This window comes from Meriones unguiculatus, chromosome 8, assembly GCF_030254825.1.
Source record: "Meriones unguiculatus strain TT.TT164.6M chromosome 8, Bangor_MerUng_6.1, whole genome shotgun sequence".
Taxonomy (NCBI): Eukaryota; Metazoa; Chordata; class Mammalia; order Rodentia; family Muridae; genus Meriones; species Meriones unguiculatus.
Window position 1 is genome coordinate 93239912 of NC_083356.1, and position 20909 is coordinate 93260820.

The 20909-nt window shown below is 45.8% G+C and overlaps 1 protein-coding gene across 3 annotated transcripts in view; it reads right to left on the bottom strand.

Annotated features, from left to right (window-relative positions):
* Positions 1 to 20452, bottom strand: part of Cacnb4 (calcium voltage-gated channel auxiliary subunit beta 4) — a 250207-nt gene extending 229755 nt beyond the window's left edge. Inside the window, exons 1-2 of one of the 3 annotated variants that reach the window (XM_060390156.1) lie at positions 20276 to 20452; positions 19763 to 19846 (exon numbers count right to left, since the gene is read on the bottom strand). In XM_060390156.1, coding sequence (XP_060246139.1) covers positions 19763 to 19846; positions 20276 to 20335 — 144 coding nt within the window. In that variant the 5' untranslated portion in view covers positions 20336 to 20452. Of the gene's footprint in view, positions 1 to 18766; positions 18794 to 19762; positions 19847 to 20008; positions 20145 to 20275 lie in introns of those variants that run through there. The other 2 variants (XM_060390157.1, XM_060390160.1) reach the window with 2 other exon arrangements.
* Between the last annotated feature and the right edge of the window lie 457 nt (positions 20453 to 20909).

Here is a 20909-nt window from a genome sequence, read left to right on the forward strand (position 1 = left end):
AAAAGTGAAGAGCTTGTCACTTAAAAAACACTAGACAGAACATTCTGTAAAGAGGAGTGAAAAAATGCTGAGGCAGCATTAATGTTGATTATTCAAAGGACATAAAGACACAAAGAAAGAAGAAGAAGCCTCCAGCTGGGGATGAAACACGAGTTTGGCACTAATAAAATCACTACAGAATCTTGTAGGGCACAGGAAGAAACTTTGATTACATTTTACCCCCATCTGAAATCCACTGGACATTACAAAACCGGGATTTAAATTTTTTTTATTCATACATTATATTTTTATCATGTTTTCTCCTTCTCCAACTCCTCCCAGATGCTTTCTTTCTCCCTGCCTACCCAACATTATATTTTCTCTCTCTCTCTCTTTCTCTCTCTCTCTCTCTCTCAGAACAACAAAACAAACAAAACCCCCACACAAAAAAATCAAAACGAACAAGCAAACCTGGAATTTTTATTGTTTTGGCCAACTACTCTTAGTTGGGCCTGGGGGCCTGCGCTGGAGAGAGGTTGATAATACCAAATGGGACTCTCTGGGAGAAAACCAATTTTTCTCATTGCCTGTAGGTATCAATTGCAGTTTCTTGTTTAGGAGTGGGATCCCTTGTCCACTTCCCCCTCTCAGAGCAGGGAACCCATCTGGTTTGAACCTGTAAAGTCTTGTGCATACAGCCACAACCTCTGCGAGTTCATAAGCACATCAGTAAAACCGAGGAGAATGGGCTTAGGGAAGAACGATAGAAGATTGAAAATATTTAGAAAAGAGAGCAGTAGCTCAAGCTAGAAACAAAGATGCAGGACAGATGAATTTTTGTAACACAAAGAAGAGAGGAATCATTCAGTTTCATCACTCCAGGATCATCACAGAGTTCTATGAGAACCAACATTTGGGGCTGATGCTCTTATAGCGTATGTAAATTCCCCATTCATCTACATCTGTGATTTTTTCACAGAGCCCTTGAGTTCCTTGAAGATGCCTCTAGAATTGCTGTAGACATCATTAAAAAGAAACCAGATAAAGCCCCTGCTCCATCAATGCGTCTCAAAATACGCTGATTACTAAGGATGACATCTGTGATTTCCTTTGAAGATTTCTGTGCTAAAATCACACTACTGTGATGAGGCAGAGGCTGCCTAGTTGGACCCAACATTTATTCTCTCCTTCCTTCCAGAAATAGATCTGTCCCAATTTTCAGCCTTCACATGGAAGCTTAGAAACCGAGTTTCTCAGCCTGCTTTGAAGGCAAGATACCATCGTGACAAAGTTCATATAGACAGATTTTACGCAAAAGAAATATATTTAACTTCTGGTCATCTCTTTTAAAAATGGAGTTCCTTATTCTTTGTTTCCCCTTTTGGGCTACCTTAGAAATGGAGACAGTAATAGCCACACTGGCCCTAAATAGACTCCAGATGCTGAGAAGGGTAGAACCACCCACAAGTCCCCAAACCATCACTCTCTGTCCTGGGCCTGTCTGTCCCGCCATGCTTAACTGCCCACCTGCCTGTGGAATGTTAAATGAAAACCACGAACTAGTGTCTCTTCTGGTTTCCAAGCTATAGCATTCAGCATCTCCCCAAGCAGTGCTTCCACAGTCAGCTCGTGATCTTCATGTTTCGCCATCCCTCCCCTGAAGCCAAACAGAAATCTCCTAAATGGTAACAACTCTAGCGGAGAGAGAACAAAACACTAACCCCCAGCTACTCCAGAAAGGAAAAGCAGAACAAGTGAAGAATGAACCTGGGTTGTGGTTTTGAAGAAGCGTTTATTATTGCAGCCTCACCTAACGTATCCTCACTAACAAATCCTGACTGGTAAGAGCCACTCAGAAGTCTCCCCCTGGATTACCTCAGACCAGCAAGCTTTGTTCATTAGCTTGGAAGCTTTGAAAAATATTGGTATCCCACGGCCATACCTCATTAGGCTGAGGTATGGTCCAGGCATAAGAACTTTTATAGTTATCTGGCGATTCTAACAGACAGCCACTTTTGAGAATCACAGACGTTGTGACCCACACAGCAACAGCTCCTAGATAGTGTTTTTATTGAACTGTCCAGCAGCAGGATAAGAGGCATTATCTGCAAGGAAGGATTTATGAAAGAATTCTAGGGTCATCACAGGGTTTAATTACTCAATATGACTTACCATCTTACACAGTTTCAGCTCTGAAAACATAAAAGATTTCTCTCCAGTTTCCGAATAGGGAATACAAACACATTTTCTAAACAATTACGTTTTTACCCTTGGGCATTTCAGATCTTATAAATGACCCGTAAAGGTCATAGTCAAGCCAGTAAATAAGGTATCATCGCCATGTGTTCTGTGCATTTAACATACCGTCTTATCTGTGGCTTCTCCTTTGGTTTGTGGTGTTTACACAAGATAAGTTAAATCCCTTCCAGGATAATGCAGGATAAAATATACTTCTGTAGGAACATGTGCTCGTGACTGGAAGAGAGGTAGGATAATAAACAGTGAAGCGTGCCAACATCCTAAGTGTATCAGTGTAGTAGCCTCTTGAGCTACTCTAACAAATACCCCCTCAAAGAGGTGGCTTGAACAAGAACTTATTTCTCACAATCCTGGAGGCCAAAAAGTCCAAACTCATGGTTCTGAGTGAGGGATCTTGATCTGGCTTACAGACAGTGGCCCTCTTGCTAAGTCCCCCCAAGCCAGAGCGGGAACTCTAGTTTCTTTCTTACAAAGGTCTTAATTTCATCATGAGGCCTTACCATATTTCCGGACAGGTTAATCTGTCCAAATGACATCAAGCTGTCCAGAGATTTAATACCTACAGGTCTCTGAAGACAAAAACATTCCGTCTAAAATACCAAGGCAATTTGAAAATACGTGATGTCATTCCAAAAATACCTGCCAGAGTCTACTCATTAAATAGTTAATGACACCTAAAAAAAGAATCCCTGCCTCATTTACTGGAAAACAGGCAATCTTGCTGAGCTATACATGCAAATGTCAGACCCCTAAAAGATGGATGACATGAAGCAAAGTTGATATTGAAAGCTGTGCAGTGTTTTCAAGTTATAAAAATCCACCTTGTGGTTCCTGTCACCTTCAGCAAAGTTCCAGTATGGCAACGTCTGCTGTTCCTTATTACAGATTTAAAGCTCCATTAGTTACCTGCTCTTCCTGGGGCTCCGATCATCATAATAACAGAAGCCACACTTCTCCTCGGCAGAGTTCCTCTTAATAGCTTCCAAAATGCATCTCTGAGAACCGTCTCACATTTCACAAATACTTCATTCCTGACAGCCCTTTCTATTCTTCGCACATCCTTTCATGCATATGCTTGAAAGTTATAAATTCCAGTCCCATCTCAAATTATCTTTCTGCCTATGATTTTCTCCATAGCATCTCTCTGCTACATCATAACAGAATGTCCTCACTTAGGGTTCTCCAGACACTGAAAAACCTGTTTTTTAGTCCATCTCATCAGCATTTAAGTGACAATGTTGGGCTTAGGATATGACATTCCCCGAGTACTGTTTGGGTATACTGAGCTAAGAGGGACTGGAAGAACACAGGAACAAACTCTCTCACTTTGTTACCAAGACTCTTCCTTCTCAAGATAGGTTGCAGGGCCCAAAACCTCTCTCCTCTAATCCAAGCTGTGAAACCTAGGAAAGGATGTTCTCTTCCTCATTCCAAACTGGTCCAACCCCAAATCCAAGAGAAAGGAGGCTACGCAGAATGGCCAAGAAGAACACACACCAGGTTGGCTGGATTTCCCATCAAGTCTATCACAGCAGATTATGCCTTTCGGTACAATTGAAAATCCATACAGCTGCCCATTCTTCATTCAACAGAAGCATATAAATGGTTTTCCATAGGTCTCTAAGCCTTATTTCTGAAGACTTCTGAGTCACATATAATTTAGAGCAAAGGAAGCAAGCTTTTCTGTCCCTACCTTACTGAATACCATGTTTCTTACCAAAATGAATGAGTTGGTCACCCTCTGTGGATACGGATATAACGTCACTTAGCAAGCAGGTTGGATGGAACCTTAAGAACTTTAGACACTACCTAATCAAACGTTCACCCTCATGCTACATAAAGGAGAACAGAAGCCCAATAAATGTTCATTCAGGCAGCCACTGCAGTGTCAATACTTGGGTGGGATCCCAGAAGTTCACTGCTTAGTCAGCTATTGGACACTTCACTCATTTCTCTCATTAAAACAGAGCAGTTCCAACAGAAATCCCAGCCCCAGGTTATCTGCAAAGTCATATTAAGAATGGATCTACCATCTGGGTGGTAATGTTGGTAGAACAACCATGTGAAATATATCTTAACACAAGGATGTTTCTTTGTGTTTTGCTCAACTAAAATGACCCTTAATCATCCAATACCCCAGCAAAGGAAGAACAAAGAACTTCCCCCTCTCTTGCCTGAGTCTGGCCTATATTGGTGACCTTGGTCCTCCCGATACTCACCTAGGTAGGTCTAGGCCAGCCTCAGTATCAGCAGCAGGAGTAGCCAAGTGCTACTTTAAGGTCACAGTGTGGCTCATGAGAGTTGATTCTAGCTAATGAGATTCAAGAAATGAGCATGCGGTATGAGCTCCAAGGCGCTCGGGAACTGTTTGCATAAAAAAACAGATACCAACTTCCTCTCTTCTCTTCTTCTGCAGCAATCAGTACAAGACAGGACTGTAGATAAATGGGAGATCTCACAGCTCCTGTTGCCACCAGGACAGGATAAATGGAGGCCTTGGCAGGCATGCAGAACTGCACATTGAGGAATGTAGTGCCAAGATAACAGCGGAGGAACGAAGAGAGACCCTGAAGGATGACATCCAGTTCTGATCCTTCAGCATGAGCCAAGAATCCTATGCTTTGCTTTAGCCAATCTCTGCTAAATCTCTGTTTTTCTTTGCAGAGGGAAGATTCCTGACAGACACAGAAAACAAAGCTTGAAATGGACCATGTTTGGTCTCATCCAGTTTCTTGAGCTTTATCCCTGCCCTCGTTTGTTCTCTGTTGCTGTAATGAGCACCACGGCCAATACTTAGGGTGATGGCCAGTGATGGCCAATAGCTTAGGGTGGAAAGAGTTTATTCAGCTTACATGCCCCAGGTCACAGTCCATCACTGAAGGAAATCACGGCAGGAATTCGAGGCAGGAACTGAAATGGAGCCCATGAAAGAACACTGCTGTCTGGCTTGCTCCTAGGCTCATGTTCAGCTAACTTTCTTATATCTCCAAAGATCACCTGCCCAGCGATGGCACTGGTCTGGGCCCTCCCACATCAAGCATTAATCAAGAAGATGCCCCCCCAGGCTTGCCCCCAGGCCAGTCTGATGGAAGCCATTCCTAAACTGAGGTTTGCTCTTCTCAGATGACTCTAGATTTGTCAAGTTGACAAAGAGAAGGAAGAAAAAAAGGAGAAGAAGAACAAGAACAAGAACAACAAGAAGAACAAGAAGAACAAGAAAAAGTAGAAAAGGGAAAAACCCTAACCACTCCCACCAATGACTGTCTTTCTACATAGGCACCTCAAACCCCTCCATCTCAAGGTTTACCACTCAGTCTTGCTGCCTTCTTCTACCCTTCCTCTTCTATTACCGCACCACAAGGGTAATTATACATAGGTTTCCACTGAGCCTAAAAGACGATACAGTTTGCCTGTATCAAAATGAGCAGGTCAAGGAGCCCTGTGGGAGATCTGATCCTCGAAGGAAGTTCTGAGTTCAGTTCTGAGCAGAAGCGAAATGATGTCTCATCCCTGGGGAGAACCCTAGACAGAGATACAACCAAAGCTGCAGAGGCTGGCCCTAACAAGGATCTGGGAGCTGCAGGGCACAAGTGCCACATAAGGATTCAGGAGTCTGTGTGTCCTGGAGATGAGGAAGTCTTGTCCAGGCAAACTGGGGAACACAGAGCCGTATCTTAGAAGGAGGCAGTGGTGTTCTCACAGAATAAAGAGCTACAGCAGGAGCAGGATGCCTCTCTCCATGGCTGGGCGGTGGTTTATCAACCAGGAAGGCCAAGGGCAAAGCGATGAGGTCCTGTGTCTCCATGTGGAAAAGGTAGCCAGGCTTAACTGTGCTGTTGCTGGAGACACATTACAACTTCTCCTCCTCAGCTCCCACACCGGGCATCAGCGATGGTCAGTGCGTCCCCCAGAAGACATCCTCGATGGCCAGTGCAGACGCAGGGTGGTGGGGTATAAGGATTTTCCAGGTTACGCAAAGGAGAAGTTAACAATCGAACAGAAAAAAAAAAAAAAAGAAAAAAAGAAAATAAACAATCGAACAGGCAGAACAGAGTGTCAGGGCCGCACCAGGGACAAAGAACAGTGTATGTGAGAGTGCTTCTGGGAGAAGAAGGTTCCAGGGAATTGTGACAGACACACATCAAGAGGAAGAGTATTATGATACAGGAAGAAAACTGGGTCGAGTCCAGTGGTATGTCTGCTTGGTTACACTGCAAGTGACAGAGGCCCAGGGGAGCAGGGAGGAGATCGCACTGGAAATGGACTCCAGCAGGTGGACTGTGTTTTGTAACTACCTACTTTGCTGTGTTGGCTTGTTTGTTTGTTTTTGTTTTATGACAGTGAAGAATAAGTTGTTATTATGCCAAGAATAAGTCAGTCAAGTGACAACAAACATCAAGAGGAGCCTCCTTAGACTCCTACAACCTTCGTGCTTTTTAAGTGGGTTCTTCGTTTAACTTAAAGGATCTTGAAGTTCCTCACATTTCACAGCTCTGCCTGTGTAGCCATTCTTTCCACTGTCTCATCAACCCTCCAGAGCCCTTCCCATTCTCAGCTGCTTCTCCGCCTGGAATCCATCCTGTCCCACAGAATGCCAAGATCTGCGATCCCAAGGTCCATAACTCCAAGGTCCATGCTTTGGGGGGATTTATTGCTTTTGCTGTTAATTTTAAAAGGCCCAGAACTGACAGGAAGTTCAGAAGTTTAGACCATGGGAAACATGGAAGGCTATTCATAAACTGGACATGTGGAGAAGTCACTGCTGACACTATATTTAAAAAGCACCGGAGAGCCAGGCACTGCTGGCACGTGCCTTTAATCCCAGCACCCAGGAGGCAGAGGAAGATGAATCTCTGAGTTTGAGGTTAACCTGGTCTACTGAGTGAGTTCTAGGATGACCAAGGCTACACAGAGAGACCCTGATTTGAAAAAGCAAGAAGAAGGAAAAAGAAAAAGCACTGTCCTTAAAAAAAAATGCTTCTTTATTCTTCTTATATAGAACTTAAACCAGAAAAATACTTGGAAGTGTGACATTTATTGAACATATACTAATGTAAAAATAAAACCACAAACAAGCCCTAAGGTACACATCACTCTTACAACGCAGATTTGACATTTTTAAAAAGAAACTATATGACGTACTTTTCATTTTACACAAACAAAAGAAACCCTTTGTATCACATTAAAGAATAGGGTGACAAAACCACATGAAAACCTGCGTACTGACTCGCACAGTCCTTAACATGAAGACCAACTGAGTCCAGTATCTCCCCAAACTAAAGCACCCCTCAAGCTTTCTGAAATTAGCAAAGACTGTTTGTGGCTGACCTATTTCTCTCCTGCACATCTGTATGATAATTGACTTCTGTCCCCCGGGGAAGGACTGAAATATAACGGAAGAGCACCTGCCACCCAGAGAACACAGTTCTGTACGCCCAGTAATTCCCGCAAACACTGCTTAGGTCTGGACTCAGGCCCCCTGCATCCTCTCTGCTTGGACTTCTCAAGGAAGAAAGAAATATAATCACCAATGATACATTATTATTATTTTTTAAAAATCTAGATAAAATATAAGAATTTTGAATTGCCAGTAGCCAAGGCCATTTCTGGTATTAAAAAGGATTGGCACCATTCATAGTAGCGGCTTTATTTCTCAGACACTTTTCTTTCATTCTGTGGACAACATCCTATCACCTAAAACTCTCCGGGAGCTGGAGAGATGGCTCGGCGATTAAGAGCACTGGCTATTCTTCCTGAAAACCTGTATTCAATTCCCTGCGAGCACATGGCTCATAACCGGCTGCAATTCCAATCCCAGGGACCCAATGCCCTCTTCTGGCCTCCACGGGCACTGCACACATGTGGTGCACAGGCAAACATGCAGGCAAGATACCCAAGCACATAAAACAAAAGACATTTTTAAATGTCTCCCGATGACAAACAAGGTGGGTTTAGGGGTCTGATTTTCATGAAATCAAATGGTTCTGCCAAACAAACAACAAAACACTCCTCAACAACACCTGAGAACACGGCTCCAAGTACGCACGAGGGTGCCCATCCCCCTCAATACCATGTCACCTGACACGGTTCACTGAAAGGCAACTCCGGTTCCAACGACAAACACCCCACACTGACTCCAAGGCTGGCTGCCACCGAACCCCTGGAGAAGGAACATGTCCATAAAAGCAGTTCCAAACGAGCACACATTATTGTATGGTTCTATTTACATAAAACAGAACACATGAATATTCAGTGTGGCTTACCTGTTGCCTAGGTTATAGAGAGGTAAGGAAAATGATGGGCGTGAATGATACCGGTGATAAAATTGTGGAGGTGATAAAAACAGATTGCCTTGCCCGTTCCTGTCTCACGTACACACATCCCAAATACAAAGGCAGCGGCTGTGTCCACTAAGGGACACAGCTATTTTATCCACTTGTTAGATTCTGAACCACAAACAGCATCTGAACAGCTAGCAACAGCGGTAGACCATTTGAAAAGATGGTGGAAGGATGCATTAATTTGCACAAGGTACTGTGTATTTCCACCCGTGCTGGTTTCTCATGTATCAAAAAAGAAATGATTAAATTTTTTTTTCCATAAGAAGTTTGGGAAAGGTACCTTCATAGACACCATCAGAGAGACATACGTTTGCTGCTTTTGATGATTCTAACAGCCCAGGAGGGAAAAGCGCATCTTCTTTTCAAATTTATGTTTATAAAATATTTCCTCTCAAAACAAATATTGCTATAGCAATTAAGCTGCCACCCGGGAGAGAGATACATCTACCAACAGGGAAGAAGATGAAGCGAGAAGTAAAGGAAACATCATTCGTCATCCAAATGATTGAGTGAGATGATCTGGAAGATTCCGCGGCTATTGAACAATTTTTACAGCTTCTACCTAATTAATGCTTTCAGTGCCCCAATACAAACAGTGAGTGGCGTCCTTTCAGATGGAAGTAATTACCTCTATTCTATTTATGTGCGCAATAATCAAGTTACGTTAAAGAAACAGAAAAGTTTCCAGAGGGCCACGGTTAGTAAAAATGAGAACTGCCATCAAGGAATTCCAGTGTGCTGTTTATGCCCAAGCCTAGTGCCGATAATGCTTCAGTGTGCTCTATTTTGGATGCAGGTTGCCATAGCACACAGCTTGTTGTTGTTGCTACTTGAAAGCAATGAAAACATGCCCCTTAACACCGAATCTATACTGCAGCTTTTCCGTGGATACAGGCCTCAATGCTTGTGCTCCGCTATGGTTTGAATACGTGTCTTCTGAAGGTTCTCAAGCGTTAAGGGCTTGGTCCCCGGGTTGGCATTACTGGGAGGGGGTGGGCCGTCTGAGAAGCTGTAGGCCGGCAGGGAAGTGCTTTTGAAGCTCACAGTAGAATTCCTTTCTCTTCTTGGTGTGGGGCCTATGGCAAGCACTTCATCTTGACACCACAGGCTTCCATCACCACGGTTCCTCAAAGCAACAGAGCCCAGTGACCCATGGTCTGTGGCTTTTAAACCACAGGCCAAAGTATGTATCTTCTCTTTGTTAGTGCCTAGGATCAAACCTGGGGCTTTGCACACGCGAGGTAGAGCTCTTTACCACTGCTCTGTCTCTCCTTGTAGGTCCACTATCTTGGATATTTGCTGCAGTGACAGGAAGCCAACACAGATCCTATCTCCCTGAAAGATTCCCTGACTCCTCCATAGTTAAAGCCACATGGATTGACTCTTGGTGAGCCACTGTGAGAATTCCCAGTCCTTTTTTTTTTTTTCTAAGATTTATTATTTATACAGTATTCTGCCTGCGTGTGTGCCAGAACACCAGATGAGGGCACCAGATCTCACTATAGATGGCTGTGAGCCACCACGTGGTTGCTGGGAATTGAACTCAAGGCCTTTGGAAGAACAGCCAGTGTTCTCAACCTCTGAGCCATCTCTCCAGCCCCTCCCAATCTTCTAAAATGAAGCGCGCGGCACTCTACTTCATTGTGTTCTGGGTCCATGAAGGACAATAGCACACTACTGAGAAGGCAGGACAATGCCAACTGTTTGAACCAGAATGTTCCTATGGGGCTAACAGCATGGCTCTTCTTGGGGCTTGGCAGTTTGATGTTTTCTAATACAGAGAGGCATTAAAGTATCTGTAAGTGGGCAGCTGTGTTTTCTCGTGGCTAATGATGGAAACACTTGCATAACACATCAGGTTCAGTAAACAGAAGAGTGCAGACTCTCAGCACGGGCCAGGTTCAGCTACTGAAGGGCCAGTTCAGAGGACCAGGAGTTCTGAGATCTATACCCCTTCTCAGGAAATGCTCTCTGGCTAGGCAGAAAGCTCTGGGAAAGGACAAGCACACAGAGGCTGCACTATTCCAAACTCCTTGAAAGCACAGCAGGGAGAGTGCTTCAGACTGGGCTGTGGGCTGCACGCCCCTTCCCCAACAAACACTTCTTAGTCTCTACTGATACAGAGTGAGCCTAAAGCTGCCGGCCCGCTTCTGAGTCTGAGGTTGGAAAATAAAACCAAGAAAGGGCAAACTCTAAAGAAGATGAGCTTGGAAGACCCATTGCCACAGCTAAGAGACTGTGACAGATGACCTGGGTGGCAGAGGCCAATCTCAGGAGTTAGTAGAGATGATGGAAAGACTTCGACAGATAGGTATGCAGTGGTTTGACTAAAGAACATTCTCTTCAGTTCAGTTTTTATGCCCTGAGGGAGGCGGAACATACCCAGGAAGAGTGTATTATGAGACAACTGGTGGAGCCATGGCCAGGTAAGGACAAATTCAAGGCCCTTCATTTTCAGCCTAGCTTTCTACCCAGCATCCTTTAATGTCCTAAGAAGATTAAGGCTTGAATCAGAATTTATTCTAAATGTCAATATAACCTTACCATTCTAAACTGAAGGACATACAGACGTTTATTCTACAGAAATGGAGTTTAGGAAACGGGTGTTAAGAACACAGAAGAAGAAAGGAAGGGGGGGACGTGGAGGTAAGTGAGTGAATGGGTCACTGGCCAGCTGCCCAGTGATTAGATTTTCCCAATCACAGGTTTCTTACATTCGATTCTATTTATTCAAGCCCCAAAGCAAGAGCAAGGCAGGGTTTGCCAGGGAAGAAGTCGACCTCTTTCTTGCTTTATCAGATTGCAGCTTGGGAACCTTCACCCTACAGAACATTCTCAGAGGAAGCATGAACATTTTCTCATCAAAGTTTACTGCAACTGGATTGTACTATCTAGGAAGCAAGACCCACTTACAATGCAAGAAAAAAAAATGAAAATACTTTTAAATAAATTCTCGTTTTCCTTTTAAAAAAAAATGTTTATTTATTTATTATTTATATAGTATTCTGCCTGTGTGTGTGACTGCAGGCAAGAAGAGGGCGCCAGATCTCATTATAGGTGGTTGTGAGCCACCATGTGGTTGCTGGGAATTGAATTCAGGACCTTCGGAAGAACAGCCAGTGCTCTTAACCTCTGAGCCACCTCTCCAACCCCTAAAAATCCTTTCTTACTGTCTGCTGCACTGTAGCTAAAATATAAAAAGGGTTATGGCCACATGGCCAGCCTCACGGCTCCTTCTACCTCCACCCCAAGGCCTAAGCATGCAGAATGCTAACCAGGCTCCCAGGCCAGCTGGATCCTACCTGGGCTTCTGAAAGTGACCAGGTGAAAGGAAGAAGAGAGCAGGTAAGTCCTTTTCTCTACCACAAGTGGCTGCTCTGACAGAGGCAGCATCTCCTTGTGGCTCTTGCTCCTACCAACTGGACTCCTCTCCGCCCAGCTCCTGACAATTTTCTCTGTGGTGTTCTTGAGTAACAGTGATGGTGGCTTGGGGCTGAAGAAATGGCTCAAGCTGTTATGAGCAATGGCTGATCTTGCAGAGGAACTGGGTTCATCCCCAGCACCCACAGTGCAACACACAACAATCTGTAACTCCAGTTCCAGGGGACCTGATACCCTCTTCTGGCCTCCTCAGGTGTGTTCATGGCACACAAACATGCATACAGACAAAACACCTATATACATAAAGTAAATTAAAAAGGAAAATCAATGGTGATCTCATGCTGTAACTAATTTCTGGGCCTGGTTTCTGATCTCTCTCATGATTTATTTAAACATGTTTCTGTATTCAAGTCTGTGGAGGGAATAGAGGGAAACACAAATAATTTTGATAGAGTGAGGAGACTATGGCTGATAAAATATAATTTGTTTACTACCTAAGTAAACAAACAATCCTGTGTGGACCGTGAACACACAAGCAAAAAGGGCCATCCATAACAGAATTAGTAAGAAACCACAGGCTCCAGACCTTCCAAATGATGGTTTGTTCTTCAAAGCATCTACACAGAGTAAGGACGCTTCTAGAATGAGGCCCACACCCATAAGCACAGCACTGGGGAGGCTGAGGCTGGAGGATGCAGATTCCAAACCAGCCCGAGCTACACAACAACTCCCTATTTCAAAAGAAAAACAATTAAATGAGCTTGTGAAATAAATGAGTATGTAGGTTTAGAGAGGAACGAACCCCATACGTCCTTTCATGGACCCTCACCTACAAATCTGCGTCCATCTTTATCACCCAGGGTTAAAGCGGGTGGTGGGGAAAACAGGAAGTGTGAGGCTCAGCTGTATCAGTTCCACCTCTACCAGTGTGACCTTTCCATCCTATATTGGGCCTCTGTTCTAGTTGTCTGGGTGTGAGAAACTGAAAGATTTTACTTCTGCGATCTCTTCCTGTTCTAAAACAGTGTGGTTCTGAGTTTATGGATAAATTTGGCATATCTACATGCCTCTAGGCATGTGATTATTCTTAGAGCTGTGCACAAAGCAGATACCTTCTGTTGACGAATTCACATTTCATCAGAGAAATGTGTCTGTAACCAGTACCCAAATTATAACCCAAAGAATTTCTCTGCCAACTTGTTTTATTATAGTATCAACTCAGAATCTGCATATGTTTTCAATCTCTAAATACACTGTGGGTTCATTGAATCATTGTAAGGATCATCTGATTAGCATATCTTAAAAAACACGAGGTTTCCACAGACAGCTGCGGCCATGTCTCCCCTCCCACAGCTCTTATTTCTAAATGCGATGTCGCTATGTTGTTGTATAACTTACCTTTTCACGTCAGTGTATTCTGAGTCAATGTCTTAAATGTACTTCCATACCATCGCTTAATTTTTAATGGCTAAATAGTCCTCTGGAAAGATATCACTACTTAATCATTTACTATGTGCTGGATATATGCATCGCTTTCAGATTCTCTGTGTAATATAACGCTTGAGGGATTAGTAGACCATTTTCATTATGTCTGTGGAGCCCCTTTCCAGTTTTTCTGTTTGTTCTGGTTTTTTTGGTTTTGGTTTTGGTGTTTTGGTTTGTTTGTTTGTTTGTTTGTTTGTTTTTGTTTTGAGATCTGTATCTCACTTTGTTGTCCAAGCTGGCTCCAAACTCTGAGGCTTAAAAGATTTCCCTGCTTTTGCCTCTTCGGTAGCCAGGACTTCATGGACCAGCACGACAGCAAGCTTAAGCATTCTGAAGTGACGGTACGCTTAAAGTTCATCAAATAGTACCGCTGAGGTGGCTCAACAAATAAAGGGCTTACCATGCAAGCCTGACGGCCAGCGTTCAATCCCAGAAACGACATTAAAGCAGAAGAAGAGAAACAGTTCCATCGGGTTGTCCCTTGACCTCCACAAATCCCCCAAGGCACAAATGCACATTCACATACGTGTGCGAGTGCGCGCGTACACGCACAAATTTTTTTTAATAAAATTAATCAAATACTCTTCTTTGTACACATGGAACATTTATTCCTTACTTTGTCACACAAGCTGAATAATTTTTTAACTTAACTTGTGATACGAATATCAATGCTGAGTTTACTTTGGTTTTACCCATTTCTCTTCACTAATGCGGAAATTGACCTTCTCACTCCATCAAATATACACGCGGGGGCTGGAAAGATCGCTCTGCCATTAAGATCACTTCCTCCTTTTTCAGAGGACCAGGAGACTCACAACGGCCTGTAATTCCGGCCTCAAGGATCCGATGCCTTCTTCTAGCCTCTGAGGGACCCAGCATGCACAGGGGGCACACCCAAACAGGCACACAAATATTCACAGAGACTGTAAAACATGAGCAAAGACTCTCAGCCAACAAGAGGGCTCAGTGAGAAAGGCACTTGCTGCCAAGACTCACAACCCGAGTTCAAGGCCCTGGACACACATGGTAGAAGGAGCGAATTGACTCCTACGGATGGCTCTCGGATCACCGCAGCTCTGCTGCAACCTGTGCATCTAAGAACACACGCACACGTTTTGTAAAATGATTGCGTTTCACAAGATAAATACATTTTGTAAAATTTGGGGGGGTGTTTGTTTTTTACGCACCTTCTTGGGGATGCAGAGCCGGACAGATCCTGATCCTGGCCAGCCTGCCCAGCCTATTTGGCAAGTAAGTCCCAATGAGAGACCTTCTCAAAATGCAAGTCAGATGGTACTTAAGGTTGACTGCTGGCTTCACCATGCACACACATGCTCACACATACACACATGCTCCCACACTCATCCGTATACACACAGAGATACTCTTCCTTTCTCTCCTTGATTCGGGGTGGGCTTTTAAGCAATTCAAGAGAAGTGATATATTGCATTTGAAACTGAAGTCTACCCCAGCTGCAGAGGCAGTCTTTGCTCTTTGGGGTGGTCCAGCTTAGACCCATCACCCCACCGCCAAAAGGTTCAAACAGCCACACAACACAGGAGTGGAGGAAAACCCAAGCCCCCTGCCAAAAGCCCCAACAGAATTCTCAGAGTTCTCAGCCGACAGCAAGCACCAACTGCCAACCACATGTGTGCGAGGCTATTTTGGACCTCCCCGCTATCCCTGTGCCCACGAAACATTACACGAAAGGGAAGAGCTGTCTGGTCAGTGCTCAGAAAGAACTTGTTTTAAGCTATGGAATCTGGAGGGAGGTTTGTTAGGAAGCAACTTCTTCCTTTAAACAAAGATTCGTCCCCAAATCCATCCTCTCCATTCATCTAAAAGAATGGATGGTGCTCAGTGCCAAAGGATGAAAAGATGAAGTGTGGACACTCCCTCACTCTCCTGGTACTCAAGTCAGTCAGGAGACAGACATGAAGAGAAATCTAAGTCCATCTTGAACTGCAATGGAGGGGTGAGACTAAAAATTAAGCACGGGAGCTTTATTCTAGAAGAACCTACTAAAAAAAAATGATCTAAGGAGGGTGCTTAGGAAAGAAAGTAAGACTAAATTCTTAAGCTGAGGCAGGAAGATTTGTGATGAGTTTGGGGCTAGCCCATGCCACAGAGAGAGACAGTGTCTCAAAAGAAAAAAAAAAAAACAAAAAACAAACAAACAAACAAACAAAAAAACCCACAAAATTTGAACTCTTAGATCTTGAAAAATATTAAAAGCCCAAAGGCAAAGAGAAAAGTAAAGTCCTCCGTATATTCTGCATGTGCAAAAACCCAGTGGCAGGAGGATGTGCATTTAAGCTCTGAACCCAGACATAAAAGATTACTGCTGGGGATGGTGCTGTTACTGAGGCCAGACCCTATAAAGGGATTCAGAAGAGTGTACTCAGTACGAGGAAAACAAACTAACCTCCATCAGGTTTTCTTTTCAAACCCCAGGGGGAAGAGGACTAACTTAATACTCCGCTATTCATGACACCGGCACTGCAGTCCTTAGTGAATGGTCGCTGGTCACTGCGCCTGCCTGCTGCTAGTTACCTTCACTGTCCTGTTCGTAATCTCTCAGCCTCCACAACGCAACCATGCAAAAATCTTAAGCCTCGTCATTCGTCCCTCACAGTACGTAACACGGAGCTGGAGACAAAGCAAATGCTAAGGTGCTTCTCCAAGATGTGAGCTACAAATGCATGCTCTATCCATGTATAAACAGCCCGCCAGAGACCTCCTGCGAGAAAATTCCACAGCCAGACTGAGAACGCCATCCCCATGAAAGCAGCCTTTCAAGAAAAGTTCTTGCTCTAAGGGATCATTCCCTTCTAACTTTAGCCAGCTGCCGGCTTTCACCTTGTGAGAAGAGCAGGAGGACAGCCAGCAGACTTTTTACACTTTGGAAGCCACTTCTGGGTCACCTTTACCTTTCTCTCCTTTCAGTAGCAAAACATTTCACCTTCTTACGTTTCCTCAAAGATGCCATTGAGTGGCTCCCTGGATTCACTCCAAATCCTCTCTCCTGAACTGCAGACTAGCAGACCAGAGAATATGGCAACGCCTTCCCTGGGTGGAGCTCAGAGGAACGGTTCAAAGCCTTCCTTTGGTCCAAGTCAGGGTGTTTAGTGACCAGTGACCTTTGTGTGTAGAAGTTATCAACCACAGCCTGCTCCTGCCAGGTATTTACAGCCCCTACAGAGACCTCAGAACACTAGCTAAGACCACCTCTTGGTACCAATAGTTTCTAAGTACTGTAGCAGGTGCCCTCTATCAGAGTGCGCACAGCTCATTTAATCCTGGCTCATCTGTCATGTCTTCATTTCCAGTCAGGTTTCCAGGATGATTACCAGGTCAAACAACTAAAACTGTTTTCATTATTAAACTTGCAGCTGGCCGTCTGACCTTTGTCCATTCTTCCCTATCTGATGCAACATACGAAATATTTTTGGTGAAAGATCTCCCTCCATTAAAGGACGATGCCAAGTCATGAGCAACATCATTTTTACAGATGTTACTGTTTGAACATAAATGATCTCCCGAAAACTCCTATGTTGAAGGCCTGGCTCCCAATACAGTCATGTTCAAAAGTGCTGAGATCGTGAGAGCTCTAACCTTGTTAGTGGGTTAATCCACTGATGGAACTCGTAACTGACTGGGGCTTCTTTGAAGGTGGTGGGAACTACAGGAGGCTTGGTTTAACTGGAGGAAGTAGATCTTTGGGGTCATGCCCTTAAAGCGTTTATATTATGCCCAATCCTTTGCTTTTTGTTCCCAATCCTGTCTTTCTGCTCTAGCTGCTTTGAAGTCAGCAGCCCTCTCTGCCACCTATCCTTGTCATGGCTTTCTGCCCCCAACACAGGTTCAGTCAGGTGACCACAGGCTGACATATTGAAAGCAATGATGCAAAAGAAATCTTTTCTCCTGTAAGTAGATTTTCTCAGTATTTTATCTCAGCAATGGAAAACTGACTAATAAAATTGGTCTCTTTACTTTCCCCTGTAGTTAAGCAAAACAAAAGGTGAAACAGCATTAGGAAATTCCATCACTTCCAGCATCTAGAATTTAAAAGCTGGAGAGATGGCTCCATGGGCCAGTGTGCTTGGTGCCAGCTCCTTGACAACTTGAGTTCATTTCGCAGGATTCACATGGTGGAAGGAGGTCAGTTGCCCTCTGACCTCCCCACACACACAGTGGTACTATACCCCCCACAATCAATCAATTAATATAATTTAAAATTTTTAAGTCCTTAAATATCAATGTATCACGGTCCCTTGTTAGAAGGCTCTATTAAAAGATGTTGCACGTCAAATATATATACTCTCATTTGGGTAAAACCATCCAATTGTATTCAAGTGTGCTGTTAAAAAGCCATTTCTCAGTTATTTCTCATTTCACCAAAAACATGAATCTCTCCTTTCGAAATGTATCTATTTAGGAAGGTCTGTATGGTGGTGTTTAAATTAGATCATGTGCAGAAATGTACCGCGCTATGAAGTTCTCCCCAAAATAAATCTTGTTTTTGTACCAAAATCAAGAATATTTTTTTGTTACAATTAATTCTTGAATTTGGACCATTTTATAAAATCAGTATGTATGGCCAGATTCTAAAATATCCATGAGCTGTATTTATTCTCAAAACCTGCACTGATCTAAATAACTCCCCAAATTGTATTTGTGACCTTTTTTTTTATGTTGCCAAGGCTGCACACAGCATGCCACTCTACAACAGCGTGTGTGTGTGTGTGTGTGTGTGTGTGTGTGTGGTTTCAATCGCTTACTTATTAGGAAATTAGGAACAATATCAGAAAGGATGTTGTTTTGTTCGAGCTCAGAATGTAAAGGAGCACGGTGGTGCGGCAGTGTAAATTCGAAAGTATTAGTCAAACGATTCAGAGACTGCACTACTGTATAATTAGTATTTCCAAGAATCTGCAATAGGAAAGCACTACCAAAAATAAACATCTACAAAATAAACATAAAGAACTGAAAGAGTTGCATAACTCAAAAAGTATTTTAAGCCGGGCAATGGCTTTCCCTTATCAAAAACACAAATAACCCCAGATCTTTACAAAGGGGAGAATGTGCTTTCAAAATGAAGGCAGAATCAAGTGCGTTTGAATGATGTACACGCTTAGGGCACACCACACTGAGTTACAGAATAATGGCCATAATTTGTTTCTGCAGAAAGTACAAGTGTTCATGGAAATATTACCCAAATACGCCTTACAGACCTTTCAAGCGCGGTCAGAGTCCAATTCTTGAGCCTAAATCATTCTACTTTGAAAATACGTTTAAACTAGTTATCAAAAAATACCCACCGCGGCTGCCATACTAAGTTAAAAATCACAGGACGTCACGTTCGGGGTGACCTAGAGAGAAAAGTGTTTCTCAAGGTCATGCCAGCAGCCCAGGGCAGATCCTGGGGATAGAAGCGTCTTGGAGCAATGACCAGGTCTTCCTAAGTCACCTGGAAGGAGCACACTCGAACGCAGGATGAAGGTGAGCCGCTTCTGCGTGCCTTCTCCAGCATCCAGCGGCTCCGGAGGTTTCCCTGGCAGCTCCAAGAGGGCGGATTTGCTTCCTCAAGGTTACATGCACCTGAGGACTGGCCATTGCCAGCGACCTGCGGTTCCAACTACTCGCCTCTGACCACGAGAAAAGCACCGGAAAGCCAGCGCGAGGTGCGGGGCAGCCAGACCCCGGGAACAGCGCCCGCGCTGGCTTTATTTAGGTCTCACCAGACCGCTGCCCCCGTCAGCTCGTCTTTACGCGAAATCGATGAAGCGGTGCCAAAACGAGACTAAACTTTTCTGTTCCAAGCGTCTTTCTCTCGGCCAGAACTCAGAGGACTCTCTCTCTCTTTCTCTCTCTCTCTCTCAAAAAAAAAAAAAAAAGAAAAAGAAAAAGAAAAAAAGTGCAAGTATTCAAAATAGGGCAAAGACCGGAGAAGCCCCCTCACTCTCACCGCGCGTCCAATCGGGTCGCCCGCGTCCCTCCGCGCGCAGACGGTGGGCCAGGGGCACTTCCAAGCTCCCACCTTCAGTGTCGCCGACCCAGGTCCCCGTACCCCCCGACACAAGTCCGCAAACACAAACTAACTTCCCGGAGCGACCGAGAGACGCCGGGGAGCGAGCGCTAGGTAGCCGGGGTACCGGGAAGGGATGGAGCTGGAGGCGGACGGCCGGACCCCAGCGGCGGCGAGCGGGCGGCGGAGGACCGAGCCCCGAGCCCCGAGCAGCGGCGTGGACCGGACTTGCGCTCCGGGGCAGGGGACCGCGTGGGCTGGCGGGCTCCCGCCGTCCCGGGCCTCCTACCTGTCTGAGGATGAAGCTGGTGGAAGTGGTGCTGCCATCGGATCTCTTCAACCTGCTCCTCCGGGTCGTGGTGCCTCGGGCCACCTGAACTCGACCAGAGAGAAGCCAGTGAGGACCGCGGCGCGGAGCCGGTCGGGCATCCTCCTTGGGGACTGCACCCCGGACCCCTCACCCTGGTCTCCCCGGTGCGTCCCAGCGCCCCCACCCCACCCCCTCACCCCGAGCTGGGCGGCCCCGAGCACCCACCACATCCATTAACAAAGCGTCGCGGGTGCGGGGTCTGAGTCCCCGGCATCGGCGACAGGAGGCTGCGGACTCTGGAGCCGGGAGCGCGGAGCCCGGGGAGCGGGGCGAGGAGGAGGGAAGGAGGAGGAGGAGGAGGAGGAGGAGGAGGAGGAGGAGGGGGAGGAGCGGGCGGAGGAGGGAGCGCCGGCTCGGGGACCAGCGCCCCGCGCCCGAGCGCGGCCCCGAGGCGGGGCGCGGGGCGGCGCGGGTGGAGGAGGGGGGCGGTACCTGCGAGCCGGGGGAGCGCGGCCCGTCCGCCGCCCCGTTCTTGGCGTAGGAGGACGACATGGTTCAGGGGCGCCGCATGGCCCCGGCGGCGCGCGGTGGGCGGAGGGGCCGCGGGCGGGCGCAGGGGGAGGCGGGACCTCCCCACCCTGCTCCTGGCCCCGCGCTTCGAGCGAGCGCCGCACCTTAAAGGGGCCGAGGCGCTTCCCCACGCGCCCTCGGGGAGCTTCCCGGAGAGAGGGGGTGGGGGTGGGGGTGGGGGGCTTCTCGGCTCTCGCCTCCCGGAGCCTTTGGGGTGGAGTGCTCTCCCACCCCGCGGAGCGCTCTACCGGCGGAGCTTTCCGAAGGATGGAGGGAGGGGAGGAGAAAAAAAAATCTGAGATGGGGGTGGGAGGATTAAAATAGTCCTGCACAGTTTAAAATGAGACAAAGGTGGTACGGTTCATGAATCAGGACTTGGGGAGGGGAAGCTGGTGCAGGGTTGCGGGGAGTGGGCAGAGCGGGGTGCGTGTGTGCGTGCGTGTGTGTGTGTGTGTGTGTGTGTGTGTGTCCCTACACTCGAATTTCAAAAGGACGAGGCTGACTCCTCCTTCCGCGACTTTCCTCATCTTCTTACTGTGTTTTGTGATTTGCTTTT